At 41.3% G+C, this 16,494-nt stretch overlaps 1 protein-coding gene across 3 annotated transcripts in view; it reads left to right on the forward strand.

The window, feature by feature from the left end:
• Window positions 1-16,494, forward strand: part of LOC126295284 (procollagen-lysine,2-oxoglutarate 5-dioxygenase) — a 508,510-nt gene that overhangs the window by 258,760 nt on the left and 233,256 nt on the right. For all 3 annotated transcript variants that reach the window (XM_049987713.1, XM_049987714.1, XM_049987715.1), the window contains one exon: window positions 7,013-7,134. In XM_049987713.1, coding sequence (XP_049843670.1) covers window positions 7,013-7,134 — 122 coding nt within the window. The remainder of the gene's footprint in view (window positions 1-7,012; window positions 7,135-16,494) is intronic.

Raw genomic sequence — 16,494 nt, forward strand, 5'->3', positions numbered from 1 at the left:
ATTTACTCGAATCTAAGCTGCACTTTTTTTCCGGTTTTTGTAATCCAAAAAACTGCCTGCAGCTTAGAATCGAGTGCAAAGTAAGCAGAAGTTCAGAAAAATGTTGGTAGGTGCCGCCACAACTACGTTCTGCCGTCAAATATACGTCGCGCTACACAGGCATGCTTTGCAGGCACAAAGATAAATACTGGCGCCAAAAGCTCTGCGTCAGTAAACAAATTAAAAAAAAAGGTGGAAGATGAGCTTTTTTTCCTCCGCCCCGAGTTTCGACCACTGCATTTTCATAGTTAATGCAAAGAAGTAAATACAAATTCCGTATTGTTCATCTACGAATGTAGCAGCATTTCAATGTACTACGAAAATCCGACTGGCAAAACTGTTAGCGATTTTGTCAATATGACCAACTCAATGTTCTGAATTTTTCCTACCTGTGAGAAGAGATGGTTGCTAATAGGAACTTTCATGAATTGTGAATCACATGCAGTATTCTCTTCACCATAAGAATAATACAAATATAAACATTTTGCCATGTATTGTTTCGTGTTTGCTGCTCTCTCATTTAAATCCTCTCTGCCTAGTAAACTACGAAACTAGAGTGAGACAACAGCAAACGTGGAAGAATATACGTATTGTGTCATGTTTATATTGGTATTATTCTTAAGCCTAATAGTGGTACAGTCAGAAATGAGGCACAGCAATTGACTAGATTTTAAAATCTAAGACGACTCTTATTTCTATGCAGAATGTAATGTACTAAAGAGGCGACTACAAAGATTTTCAAACGGAGAAAAATTTTTGCTAAATTCTCTTTCAGAATATCTTCTGTCATACACAGTCTATTATTTGGTTCTTGTTGAGCATTATTGAAGAAAGCAGCAGTGTAAGTAACAACAAATACCGTTAGCAGTCTCTTGCCATTGTTTCGCTTATGAGACGATTCCTCTCTTTTGTTTTTTAATTGTAAGCGGCGGCAGCGCGCACAAAAGCAAGCCACGCCGTGAGCGGCGACAGGTCGTGAGCACACATTATCAGAATGCGACAAACAATGCGCGACACAGTACAGTAATGCATTTTCAGCTTAGAGTGACGTAAACACCTATAACAAAGAGAACGGCACTTATCAGATCAAAGAAAAATAAGCAATCAATTGAAACCAGATGATGCACATGGAAAAGGAAGGGTACCCGTATACATACAGACGGAGCGCCTGATGCGTAGCAATGGCTACCTCTTAACTGCTAAGCTTACAACTCGAACCAAACTACTGTAGCTGTAACATCATTCATTCTACCTAAATTGTTTTCATATGGACCAACTTTGTTTCAATTTGGAGGTCCGGCCTAAAACTTTTCTCTCCCCTTGAATTTCGAGTCTCAAATTTCAGGTGCGGCTTAGATGTGGGAAATTTTTTTTTCTTGATTTCAAGCCTCATTTTTCAGGTGCGGCTTAGATTCTAATGTGGCTTAGATTCGAGTAAATACAGTACACAACTCTCATTGCACTATTGCACCCAGTCCTTTTACTTCTCTTCTTTTCCACTAACCTCCCCACCCTCGTTTCTGCCCTCCGTGCAACCTCCCATCAGCACCTAGCTGCCCTACCCTCTCTCCACCTCATCCCCGGACGCTCCCACTAGGAGCACTTTACTGTCCCCTGCTACCCGTCCCCCTCCCTGCACTAGCCTCCTACTTGTCCTCGCTACCACCATCGTGCACTGCAGCGAGCAGTCTGGCTTCAGCAACCAGAGTCTGTGATCACGTGTGTGTGTGTGTGTGTGTGTGTGTGTGTGTGTGTGTGTGTTTTGCCTGGTTTCGACAAAGGCCTTGTTGGTCAGAAGCTCACTTTTTGACAGTCTTTTTTATTGTGATCATCTGCAACTCAACACCGCCGCTATATGGTGAGCAGCAACTATGCTTTTAAAATTTTACTTTCCAGTCTAAATTTCCAATTGTTTGACTTTGCTGACAGTGAAGACATCATGGATTCATTCCAAGGGTACCTTAAACATGTGGCATGTTGCTCCACTTTGTCCGCAGCTCGTGGTCGTGCAGTAGCGTTCTTGATTCCCACGTCCGGGTTCCCGGGTTCGATTCCCGGCAGGGTCAGGGATTTTCTCTGCCTTGTGATGATTGGGTGTTGTGTGATGTCCTTAGCTTAGTTAGGTTTAAGTAGTTCTAAGTTCTAGGAGACTGATGACCATAGATGTTAAGTCCCGTAGTGCTCAGAGCCATTTGAACCCCCCCCCCCTCCCCCTTGAAGAAGCGGTATTGTCTTTCGTATTCAGTGAGTTTAGTACAAAATGTATCAAAAATTTCCACGTGTGCAACAGTGTTGAACATAGTGTCAAAAAATATTGGTCCAATGAAGTGGTTCACTGTTGCTCAGTGCCTCATGTTATGTGAATTCACATGACCAGAAAGATGAAACCTTTCTTCATCACTCGTGTTGTAAAAGAAAGGATCTAACAAACCATATTTGATGTTATTGAAAAGGCACGTGCAGTAATCTACACATTTCTGTCTATCATCTTCCTGTAATTGCTGCACAACCATCACATGATGTGGCTTCAGATTAAGACTTTTTGGTGTTTGCTGGCAACTCCTCAGACTTCCCTGCATCTGTCGGACCAATTTAAATGTAAACTTCTTTTGGTTCCAAGTAATTCTTCGGTGCATGTCTGCAATAATTTATGATGTGCGAACTGAAGGATTTTTTGTTTGTTTTACATTTTGCGCGGATCTGTAGGTGCGCCAGCTTTGGCACAGAATCTGTATTGCTCTCTTTGTCGGGAGTCCTCTATCTGGGTACTTGAGCCTGAAGATTTTGCGAGTTTCCTTAATCGAACCAGTTTCCAGATATGCTTTTGCAGTTTCAGTTCTTTCTTCTGTCGAGAAAGCCACCTTGCAGACCGCTAAGAGAATCGTCTAACTTCACTGACGAAATAAACTGAAACATTGAGAGAGAAATGCCAGCAATCGATTATTGCATCAGGCTGTCCACTGTTGTAGCTGTTTACTCTATTTCAGAAGTTGTAATATTGCATTTCCATTCAAAGGGGAGGCAGGCAACTTTTAACTATGCCACCCTGTATTAGTGATTTTGAAGTTACAGTGTGCATAATGGAATAAGTTCAGTTTATCTCCTACCATAAGTGTTCCACCTCAATTTGTTTGTAGCATTTTCAGTGGCCTGAAATAGACGGACATTTTCAACTGGGTATGCCAATTTTCATTTATGTTTTCTGATGTCCTCATTGTTTTTAAATGGTTATGCCCATGCCATTTTGGAGCTCAGTACATGGATTAGTGCTTAAAGTGTTTCATTGTGGCATCTCATGTGTGCTTGCTGTTGTACTGATGAAGCTATTCCTCTGTTGTTTAGTGGAGTGTTGTCACGTACAGAGTGTATTTATGTGATTGCGTGATTTTGTGTGCACATGCATGTGGGACACGAGTACTAGGGGCAGGATGATGCATGTGCTAGCTTGCTTTGTGATGGTAATGTCTGTCATATAATGTGATTGTGCAAGTGGATTCTAGGACCTGTGCTAAGGTTCTGTAATGTAGCTTGATAACGCTGGGTGTTGGTGGTGGTTCCCCGTTCCAGGAACTCGACAAGCAGTGGGCCCTTTTGATCATAAAGAAAGGGCATCATAACCTTACCAGAACAGGTGGGCATGGCTTTGATTACTTTGGAAGTGCTGAAGTCACATGTTTCCACTGCTTGCTCTGACACTTGCTTTCCAGTTCAAAATTGTGACACCATGTTTCGTCACCTGTGACAATACGTGACAGAAAGCTGTATTCCTCCCCACGATAACATTGCAGATGACTCAAAGATGGCGTCATTCGAGCATTGCGCCGTTCGGCGATCAGTTGCTGGTGAACCCACTGCATGCAGATTTTTCGAAAGTTCAAGGGTTGATGTATTATGGTGTGAGCGATGCCCATACTAATACCCAGTTGTATCTCGTACATGGTGGTTCTGCAGTTGTCACACCATTTCCGGTGTGATGACACTGTCCAGGACGAGCATCGTCTTCCAGTGACTCACGACTGTCAAGGAATCACCCAAGGCCATCAGTAGTTCCGATGGAATGTTGTCTACTCCGGGGGCCTTGTTTCTACTCAGGTCATTCAGTGCTCCGTCAAACTCTTCACGCAGTATCGTATCTCCCATTTCATCTTCATCTACATCCTCTTCCATTTCCATAATATTGTCCTCAAGTACATCGCCCTTGTATAGACCCTCTATATATTCCTTCCACCTTTCTGCTTTCCCTTCTTTGCTTAGAACTGGGTTTCCATCTGAGCTCTTGATGTTCATACAAGTGGTTCTCTTATCTACAAAGGTCTCCTTAATTTTCCTGTAGGCGGTATCTATCTTACCCCTAGTGAGATAAGCCACTACATCCTTATATTTGTCCTCTAGCCATCCCTGCATAGCCGTTTTGCACTTCCTGTTGATCTCGTTTTTGAGACGTTTGTATTCCTTTTTGCTTGCTTCATTTATTGCATTTTTTAATTTTTTCCTTTCATCAATTAAATTCAATATTTCTTCTGTTACCCAAGGATTTCTACTAGCTCTCATCTTTTTACTTACTTGATCCTCTGCTGCCTTCACTACTTCATCCTTCAAAGCTATCCATTCTTCTTCTACTGTATTTCTCTCCCCCATTCCTGTCAATTGTTCCCTTATGCTCTTCCTGAAACTCTGTACAACCTCTGGTTCTTTCAGTTTATCCAGGTCCCATGTCCTTAAATTCCCACCTTTTTGCAGTTTCTTCAGTTTTAATCTACAGTTCATAATGAATAGATTGTGGTCAGAGTCCACATGTGCCCCTGGAAATGTCTTACAATTTAAAACCTTGTTCCTAAATCTCTGTCTTACCATTATATAATCTATCTGAAACCTGTCAGTATTCTCCAGGGTTCATCCATGTATATAACCTTCTTTCATGATTCTTAAACCAAGTGTTAGCTATGATTAAGTTGTGTTCTGCGCAAAATTCTACCAGACGGCTACCTCTTTCATTTCTTAGCCCCAAATCCATATCCACCTACTACATTTCTTTCTCTCCCTTTTCCTACACTCGAATTCCAGCCACCCATGACTATTAAATTTTCGTCACCCTTCACTATCTGAATAATATCTTTTATTTCATCATACATTTCTTCATTTTTTGCAGAGCTAGTTGGCATATAAACGTGTACTACTGCAGTAGGTGTGGGCTTCGTATCTATCTTGGCCACAATAATGCGTTCACTATGCTGTTTGTAGTAGCTTACCCGCATTCCTATTTTCCTATTCATTATTAAGCCTACTCCTGCATTACCCCTATCCGCTTCAAAATACTCTCCATTACAACTAATACATTTGTCCCACCAGTACTTCCACTGTTCGAAACATTTCTGTGGTCATCTTTAGAAATGACTGACAGCTCCTCCCTCATTTTTGTTCTTGACTACTTCAGTGTTGCCAAATTGGTGTCCTTTTCATGTGTGGAAATAAGAAAAAGTTGTATGGAGCCAGGTCAGGTATATAAGATGTGTGTGGCAATAGAACCATGCCATTTTAGCCAGAAACTGTCTAACAGACATGGCTGTGTGTGCAGGTGCGTTGTCGTGGTGGAAGCACCAGTCTCCTGTCTGCCGCAAATCGAATCTTTTTTGACGAACTCCATTTCACAATCTTCTTAAAACTTCCAAATAAAAGGTTTGATTGATGGTCTCACTTGTGGGAGCAAACTCTGAATGAACTATGCCCTTGGTATCAAAATAGTAAATCAGCATTGTTTCAGTGTTTGATTTGACTAGACGACATTTTTTGTGAAATGGGTGATGACAGCTTCCATTGGCTTGACGGTTGCTTTGTTTCTGGGTCGTAAGCATAGCACCGTGACTCATCCCCAGTAATGACCTTTAATAGAAAATCTTGATCAGTTTCAAGCTGCCGTTTCAGAGCATGTTTCATCTCGGTGTTCCTTTTGATTGTCAATCAGAACCTGACGAACAAACTTGGGAGTAATCCTTTTCATTCTGAAAGGTTTCGTTACATTTCTCTGAACCGAAATCCACGCTAACCACAAATCTCTGACAGTTGACCAGTTATCTCTCAACGTCCTGTGAGCACAAGCTCTCAATTTTTTTCAATTTTTTCATCGATTCAGGCAGTTGGTGAACGTCCTGGTTTGTCGTTAATTGACTTGGCACCATTTTTAAATCGAGCAAACCACTTGTACACTTGGACTTTTTCGCATAGCGTCATCTTGGTAAGCTGTTTCCAACATGGAAATGGTTTCAGCATCATTTTTAGCAAGTAGAAAATGAAATTACGCAGCTGCATGTTGTTTACTGAAAGTCGCCCCCACGAAGCCACTACCCCTCGCTATACGGCGCGGCCCACTGTACTCACGTGGCGACCTCACGTGCGCCGACGCTCAAGGCGGACAAGTCATCTCGTGTCTCAGTGCGCGGCTGACCAACCGACCGATACAACCGCCAATGACCGTTGCCTGAGCAAACTCGAGCAGACTGCCGGCCTAACACATACCAGCACTCCGGACGACAGACAGACACTGACTGCCCCACACTGACCCGGCTGACCAACTGACCGGACTCCCTCTAGCGAGCTCATAGCGTCTCTTAAACGCACGTGAACAGGTAACCTTTCCCCTTTCCCATCAGAGAGGGACACCGAAGCTACGATTGCCACAGCGGCGCCACCGCCAGAAACGGAGGGCGTCTGCTTCACACTACGCGCTGCGCCGCGCTCTTTAAAACAACAATTTTTACCACAGCTCAGTGTATAGCATTGTTTAACATTATAATTTACTAACAACATTGTCACAATTGAGAATTTGTTATTGTATGTGTCATTTCTGCCCCGAGCAACTACAGACTGGATGGGGGCCAGACTACTGAGGGTCAGATTAGTGAGAGTTTAGTGTACTCAATTTATAACCTCTTTACTGTGACAAAAATGCAAGAATTCTATGTTGTGACCATTGCAGGTGGAGTACCATGCCAAGCTGGTGGAGAACTTCCTTTCAAAGCACGGCAAGGAGTACCTCAGCGTGAAGAAGATCGGCTGGGAGGATAACTTCCCAGAGCGCAAGGCCAGGAACCTAGCTCTGTGAGTGCCCACATGACAGCTCCGCACTTCAGTATATCTTATCGAAGGTAGCAGGGTTAAAATACGAGGATAAAATGGTTTTTACAACTTGAACAGGCACCAGGCTGAACTTGTAAGAGTCAAAGGATGTGAAAGGGAAGCTGTACTTAAGAAAGCAGAGAGAGTTGTAGCCTATCCCGAATGTTATTAAATCTGTGCATTGAGCAGGCCGCAAAGGAAATCAAATAAAAAGTTAGAGATGGGGTTACAATTCAGAGAGAAGAAAATATAATGGTGATGTTTACCGATGACACTGTAATTCTGTCAGAGACAGCAAAAGAGTTGGAAGAGCAGTAGTACGAAATGGACAGTGTTTGCAGATGGAGAGCAACAAAACTAAAATAGGGGTAATGAAATGTAGTTAAATTAAATTGGGTATTGCTGATAGATTAGGAAATGTGACTGATAATGATGAGAAAAGCATTTCAGGAAAAGGGAAAATGGCTGCATCAAATATAAATTTTAATTAATTTGGGAAGTCTTTGCTGAAATTATAGGGTGGTGCATGAAATGTGTTACCATTTTGTTTTTGAATATAAACTTTGTCAGTAGAATCTGGAAGGAACACATACTGCAATGAAGAGCCATCCATGGAGATTTGCTCTAACTCAGCACATTCTCAATATGTCCACCATTTCGTTTCCTAACTTCCTTCAAACGAACACTGAAGTTAGCGATTACCCTACGGCACATGTCTTCCATAATTTCACTGCAAGCTCGAAGAATAAGTCTTCAGAGCTCCATTAAATCATGTGGACATTTTGGGAAATTTTTTTCCTTTAGGTACCCCCAAAGAATTAAGTCACATGGATTGAGGTCTGGACTATTGGGGGGCCAATTTTGTCTGTCATTGAAGCGACCTCGAAACCTGAGTGAAATGATCCGCATGTCAAAATGCTCGTGTAAAAACTCCAACACAGCGTTTGCAGTATGTGGCCTTGCTCCATCTTGCACGAACCACTGCGTCTTGAAGGGCAAGGCAGTGGCAAGAAGCTGTGGAATGAAGCTATTGCGAGGCATGCTCAGCGAAAGCTCGCTGTTCACAGTTTCTTCAAAGAAATAGGGTCCAGTAAGTCCGTGACTGGAAATTGCTGCCGACACACTTCAGTTCAATTTCCAGCTTTCTATCTTGCTGCGTTTGGACCCCAAATCCTGGGTTTGGACACGTTTTGTACACAGCACTACCCAAACACTACTGGACCCTTCTGTACAATAATCAATTCAGTGTCACATATATCATTATTTTAATTACAGAGATCAGCTTACATAAGAAAGCTTCACACGACTCTGCATAATGTCGAATTTTAGAAAGCTGCAAATTCATGGTTGCAACTGCATCTCCACAGTCAAAAACAGAACCACGTCATTTAGTGTAGTGTCACAGTGCAGAGGTTAGCATAACCTGACATGTAGAAGGTTGTAGGTTTGAATTCATCGAATTTTTTTTTTAATTTCTAAATCTAATCAGAGAACTTTGATATTATTTTACTCAATTAATTCGTTTAAATGTATCATTTTTATTTGCTCTTAATTTTCTTCCTATCATTCTGTTTTTGTTTGAAATCGGCTACAATCTGCAACTATGAGCCAACCAGGACCACTCATTAGTTGGTAACATGGCAACTCGCATAGCCTATGTGTACTTACTTTCAGGTAACCACTGATAGTCAGAAATTACAGTTTTCTTTTCTGCTTAAACTGAAATTTTTCTGTCTAATGTTTGCTTGTAGAGGTTACCTTAAATCGCTGTGAACAAAGCAATCATGTATGAATACATGGCGATATGAATTAATAAAATTTTCTCCGGCTTCCAGCCGTGTCACGTGGTTAAAATCCCACGAGCTTTCGCCGAGCTCTCCCCGGTCATTGTCAAGTGGTAAGACAGACTGCTGTGTCCCCGTGGATGTGTTGTTATAATTATAGCCACATTGCTGGTTGTGACTGATTGTTCGGTAATTTTCACATCTGTCAACACCTGATTTCTTTGGGATTCGAAGTATTATATTCTTCTTGAAGTCTGAGTGTATTTCACCTGTCTCATACATCTTGCTCACCAGATGGTAGAGTTTTGTCAGGACTGGCTCTCCCAAGGCTGTCAGTAGTCCTAATGGAATGTTGTCTACTCCCGGGGCCTTGTTTTGACTCGGGTCTTTCAGTGCTCTGTCAAACTCTTCACGCAGTATCACATCTCGCATTTCATCTTCATCTATATCCTCTTCCATTTCCATAATATTGTCCTCAAGTACATCGCCCTTGTCTAGACCCTCTATATACTCCTTCCACCTTTCTGCTTTCCCTTCTTTGCTTAGAACTGGGTTTCCATCTGAGCTCTTAATATTCATACAAGTGGTTCTCTTTTCTCCAAAGGTGTCTTTATTTTTCCTGTAGGCAGTATGTATCTTACCCCTAGTGAGATAAGCCTCTACATCCTTACATTTGTCCTCTAGCCATCCCTGCTTAGCCATTTTGCACTTCCTGTCGATCTCATTTTTGAGACGTTTATACTCCTTTTTGCCTGCTTCATTTACTGCGTTTTTATATTTTCTCCTTTCATCAATTAAATTCAGTATTTCTTCTGTTACCCAAGGGTTTCTACTAGCCCTTATCTTTTTACCTACTTGATCCTCTGCTGCCTTCACTACTTCATCCCTCAGAGCTACCCATTCTTCTTCTACTGTATTTCTTTCCCCCATTCCTGTCAATTGTTCCCTTATGCTTCCCTGAAACTCTGTACAACCTCTGATTTAGTCAGTTTATCCAGGTCCTATCTCCTTAAATTCTCCTTGCAGTTTCTTAAGTTTTAATCTACAGTTCATAACCAAGAGATTGTGGTGAGAGTCCACATCTACCCCTGGAAATGTTTTACAATTTAAAACCTGACTCCTGAATCTCTGCATTACCATTATATAATCTATCTGCGACCTTCCAGTATCTCCAGGGTTCTTCCTTGTATACAACCTTCTTTCATGATTCTTGAACCAAGTGTTAGCTATGATTCAGTTACGCTCTGTGCAAAATTCTACCAAGCGGCTTCCTCTTCCCTTGCTTCCATTCCATATTCACCTACTACATTTCTTTCTCTTCGCTTTCCTACTATTGAGTTCCTGTCACCCATGACTGTGGCTGTATGGTACAGCATGTATTATACTGCAGTCTCTGTAACAGTGTATAACTGAACAAATGGTCTCTAACATGGAAACAGTATATTTCCGGACATAAGTTTCTTGGATTTTTTGGTGTGTATCCTCTCATGAATCAATCCCAAGAGTTGGTACACAGTGGAAAAAATCATTTTGTATAAGCCTAGTAGAGGTACTAAGGTCCTTAGGAGAGCAGCACATAATTGATCAGTAACTGTGATAGCATTGCAGAGATATTCATCAAATCATATTAGCAGATGGAGAGGTGCTGTGCAGCATGGGGATATTTTCTCATTAAATCTGGAAACAATACATTGGGCAACATAGAGCTTCACATGCAAGTTATTAATAGACTGTGATAGAGCAATCAGAGAAATCAGGGGTTATACAGAAACCTACCTGCAGTAGTTATTCCCTCACACCACTCACTGACTTAACAGGAAAGGGGAGAAAAGAGAGCGGTACCAAAACTACCCTACTCCACTTGCCCGAAGGTGACTTGCAATGTATAAATGTAGATGAATATGTATTTAGTTTTGGTATTCTTCTATGCATTTATTTATTTCATTTACATTATAGTTCTGGATCAACAGGAAGTGCAAAATGGCTACGCAGGGATGGCTAGAGGACAAATGTAAGGATGTAGAGGCTTATCTCACTAGGGGTAAGATACATACTGTCTACAGGAAAATTAGAGACCTTTGGAGATAAGAGAACCACTTGTATGAATATCGAGAGCTCAGGTGGGAAACCAGTTCTAAGCAAAGAAGGGAAAGCAGAAAGGTGGAAGGAGTATATAGAGGGTCTATACAAGGGCTATGTACTTGAGGACAATATTATGGAAATGGAAGAGGATGTAGATGAAGACGAAATGGGAGATATGATTCTGCGTGAAGAGTTTGACAGAGCACTGAAAGAACTGAATCGCAAAAAGGCCCCCGGAGTAGACAACATTCCACTGGAACTACTGACGGCCTTGGGAGAGCCGGTCCTGACAAAACTCTACCATCTGGTGAACAAGATGTATGAGACAGGCGAAATACCCTCAGACTTCAAGAAGAATATAATTCCAATCCCAAAGAAAGCAGCTGTTGACAGATGTGAAAATTACCAAACTATCCATTTATAAGCCACAGCTGCAAAATACTAACACGAATTCTTTACAGACGAATGGAAAAACTGATAGAAGCCAACCTCAAGGAAGATCAGTTTGGATTCCGTAGAAATGTTGGAACACGTGAGACAATACTGACCCTACAACTTTTCTTAGAAGAAAGATTAAGGAAAGGCAAATCTACGTTTCTAGCATTTGTAGACTTAGAGAAAGTTTTTGACAATGTTGACTGGAATACCCTCTTTCAAATTCTCATGGTGGCAGGGGTAAAATACAGGGAGCGAAAGGCTATTTACAATTTGTACAGAAACCAGATGGTAGTTATAAAGGTCAAGGGGAATGAAAGGGAAGCAGTGGTTGAGCAGGGAATCAGACAGAGTTGTAGCTTATCGCCAATGTTATTCAATCTGTGTATTGAGCAAGCAGTGAAGGAAACAAAAGAAAAATTCGGAGTAGGTATTAAAATCCATGGAGGAGAAATAAAAACTTTGAGGTTCACCGATGACTTTGTAATTCTGACAGAGACAGCAAAAGACCTGATAGAGCAGCTGAATGGAATGGACAGTGTCTTGAATGGAGGATATAAGATGAACATCAACAAAAGCAAAATGAGGATAATGGAATGTAGTTGAATTAAGTCAGGTGATGCTGAGGGAATTAGATTAGAAAATGAGACACTTAAAGTAGTAAAGGAGTTTCGCTATTTAGGAAGCAAAATAACTGATGATGGTTGAAGTAGAAAGGATATAAAATGTAGACTGGCAATGGCAAGGAAAGCCTTTCTGAGGAAGAGGAATTTGTTAACATCAAATATAGATTTAAGCATCAGGAAGCTATTTCTGAAAGTATTTGTATGGAGTGTAGCCATGTATGATAAATAGTTTAGACAAAAAAAGAGAATAGAAGCTTTCGAAATGTGGTGCTACAGAAGAATGCTGAAGATTAGTTGGGTAGATCACATAACTAATGAGGAGGTATCGAATAGAATTGGGGAGAAGAGAAATTTGTGGCACAACTTGACTGGAGGAAGGGATCGGTTGGTAGGACATGTTCTGAGGCATCAAGGGATCACCAATTTAGTATTGGAGGGCAGTGTGAAGGGTAAAAATCGTAGAGGGAGACCAAGAGATGAATACACTAAGCAGATTCGGAAGGATGTAGGCTGCATTAGGTACTGGGAGATGAAGAAGCTAGCACAGGATAGAGTAGCATGGAGAGCTGCATCAAACCAGTCTCTTGACTGAAGACCACAACAACAACATAGTTCTGTTCATTTCTGATAGATGGGGCATTCAATAAGTAATGCATTGCAATTTTTTCTGAAACCATGTGGGTTTCAATACACCCTATTATTCCCCACTCTTTTGTCTACAAAACACTGTTTACCAACATAACCTTCATTTAGTGCAAAAGCCTTATGCCAACTCACAGGGAGGGCACTTATGTCCAAATAGTCCCACTGTATTGGTCGATGTCGTAACCGACCTCTTGCTGCATCAATAACCTCCTCACCATATATGTACTGTTTCTCGCAGAGTGCATTCCTGATTGGGCCAAACAGACAGGAGTTAGAAGGTGCAAGATGTAGGCTGTACCGTGGATCAGGAAGAACAATCCCGTGAAGTTTTGTCAGCCCCTGCTGGTTGCACATATTTGTGTGAGCTTTCATGTTGTCGAGGAGAAGTAGAAGTTTGTTAGCATTTTTGTGGCAATGAACACGCTGAATTCATTTTTTCAGTTTCCAGAGGATAGCACAATACACTTCAGAGTTGGTTGTTGCACCATGAGGGGTGAAGCATCCCCAACTCTCTTGTAGTTCCATTTGTAGGTACTCTACGTCGACGTCTGCTCGTAGATACGTATCGTCGGTAGGTTTTCCAAGTTTACTTCCCGACATGACAGCGACGACTGTCCGATGAGGTGCAGGCCTCGTGTTTTGCTATTAATGCGAGTCTTGTAAATATTGCCCAGCTAAAACTCTCCCCTTTTATGATTAAGACAGCCTGCGCCACCTTTCAGAGGGAGTGGGGACGTCAAAGAGTTACAAAAGTTCATATTATGCAGTCCGTAAAACACGTAAATGTTCACTTCAGTTAGCGTGTTAGTTAATGCCTACGCTTTCTGCTAGATGGTGCCGACTTACTGCTGAATAGCTTTGGTTCCATAAAACCTTCACTGATTAGTACTAGGTAAATGAAATAAGTACAACACTCTTGTATATCACTTTCACTCTATATTCAAGGATTAAGATGGTGATGGATGAAGGTCTATCTAAAAAGTTCATAGCCTGGAGGAGTCTAAATAGTCCACAAATGCCGATATGCACGCGCTCTACGTCCAGATCCGCAACTAACGGCACAGGACACTTTCAAAAGTCGACACGTTAATATCTGAATACTGGTACCTCTAAATTCACTCGTATCAGCAGATCATTTGAGTTTCTGTCGTCTATATGTCCGTAAAGTTACAATTAGCACTAAAGTCCTAAAATCCTCTACCAACGGTCAGAGATCGTACACTACATCACTTTTAATCTCCTTGAGATTCTAACACGATAAATTCCAATCTAATTATTGTCTCGCTGAATGACACAGGTTCCTCGCCCTTTAACAAAACAATCAAGGAAAAAGGCGGCAATAATGATGATCAGACCTTTTTATAGGTTTTTGATCACAAGAGTTTAACATAACTGTCTTCTCCATGACGGAGCTTCCGTGGTTTTGCTGTACTTAGACGTTAAACTACTTGCGATATACTACAATTTTGATCTGCAATTACCGAACTCAGATTGTATACTATTTTCCCCTCTAAAAATTCTATTCTTAATTTTAAATTATTCTTTCTATAGCTTTTATCACTGTAAACTGAACCAAGGTGTTACAGGGGGGACATCAAACAGAACAACACCTTCAGCGTCCTAGAAGACTGTTGCCACGACTTTACCAGTCGAGCGTGTGGCTTTGAACTTTTTGTTCAGAGAAGAGGTGGTATGGTGCCACTCTACAGTCTGCTGGTCCATTTCCAGTTCGAAGTGCTGCTCACGTGTGATGATGTTTGGTGAAAAATTAGCACGATTAGCCTCGTAACGTGCAAGCAGTTCTGCACAGATAGCTGTTTGTTGCTCTTAATGGCTGGCCTTCTTTTCGGTGACACTCCTTGACTACCCTAACTAGTGGACGAGTGTGTCAGCACTACTGACAGGGACATCCGGTTGTGCAGCGAGGTGTTTGGCAGTGATCAGTCGAATCACAGCATTGTATGGCAGGCTGGCAAGTGGGACATCGGACAGGTTTGTGCAACCTTGTTGTGGTGATGACACAACCAGTCATTTTTTTAAATTAAAAGGAAGGTCAGTGTTGGCCATAATATTGATGTTTTATTGATAGCAGAATTGATTTTCGATCACATAGTGATCATCTTCAGTGCTGTCCGCCCCTGGTTGCTGCGTGGTCAGCTCGACAGAATGTCAATCCTAAGGGCCCGGGTTCGATTCCCAGCTGGGTCGGAGATGTTTCTCCGCTCGGGGACTGGGTGTTGTGTTGTCATAATCATCATTTCATCCCCATCGACGCGCAAGTTGCCGAAGTGGCGTCAAATCGAAAGACTTGCACCTGGCGACCGGTCTCCCGACGGGAGGCCACAGTCACACGACATTTTTTATCTTAAGTGCTGTGGTGTACAAATTAAACTCAGACACTGGTATCAAGTTATCAGTAACTAAAACTGAGAAGTGATCACAATAACAGTTACTGTGATTGTTTCTCAGTTTTAGTTATTGAAAACTTGATACCAGTGTCTGAGTTTAATGTATACACCACGGCTCTGAAGATGATCATTATGTGATCAAAAATCGATTCTGCTATCAATAAAACATCAATATTATGACTAACGCTGACCATCCTTTTACTTTAACACATATGGTCATTGTGCACACAGAACTCCATGGAGTCGCCAATCAACAGTCATGTTTTTGTTCACCGTCAGGTCCCTGTAGACATTTTGCAAACACCTATGAATATCTGTGATGCTGTTATTTGCTGCCAAAAGAAGTGAATGGCATCTCTGTTCTTGGAATGCACCGCTGTTACAGACGCCATTTTGTAGGCTACGTACAGCCACATCACCTATCAGAGCTTCAAGAAACTGTAAGGGCTTAAACAGGAATACCTCATGATGTCCCACAACACATTCCATATTTTTCAAGTGAAATTTCCCAAGAAAAAAATGTGTTGCATGACTTATTGAATGCCCTTCATAATTTACAATGCTTTACATTTATAAACACGTTAAAACTTACAAATGAATAATGTGGTTGTAATTTGTGCGCAGTGTAAAGTTACACAGAACAGAACCATATGCGATGTCGTGTGTGTACTGTGTTTAGTTGTGTCTGCCTTTGTTTACTGCACCAGTACAATGATAGAAATTAAAGAAATAGGTAAATGCATTCATTCAGTGGATATAATCAATGAGATAATTATTCCCTTTTACGCACTAGATTTTTTTAATACAAATGAAATAGAAACCAAATGGTGATCAGGCATACATCCAACATGTAATGTGTAACAGTTACAGTACACAACCGTCGATTGCTAGCTGAATTCAATTAGTAATAAAGTAGGAACAGTGCTCTTTGCTGATATTCAATCCCAACAGACCTGCAACAACAGAACAAGCCATAAATTGTGTGCTGAAAAGTATTATTGATTGGTTCTCAGTAAATGATCTATCAATAACTTAGAAAAAACACAGTAATTGAGTTCCGCATGAGGAACCTATGTCATTACCAACAACAATACAGCAAGGATGAAAGAGAGTGTGCTGGGTGTTCAAGTTCATCAAAACTCGAGTTCAGGAACATTTACTCCACAGATAATTACTGATTTTGTGATAACATCATTAGTAAATTAGCTTACTTTTACGTGCACCCATCTATTGAGATCATATGTAATAATTTTCTGAGAAATGCCAGACATAGACACAGACTATTAATTGAACAGAAACATGGAGTAAGGATGATATCACTGCATAACTCTTGCAATTATATCCATTTGAATCTGCTTACTG

This window comes from Schistocerca gregaria, chromosome 11 (assembly GCF_023897955.1).
Source record: "Schistocerca gregaria isolate iqSchGreg1 chromosome 11, iqSchGreg1.2, whole genome shotgun sequence".
Lineage (NCBI taxonomy): Eukaryota > Metazoa > Arthropoda > Insecta > Orthoptera > Acrididae > Schistocerca > Schistocerca gregaria.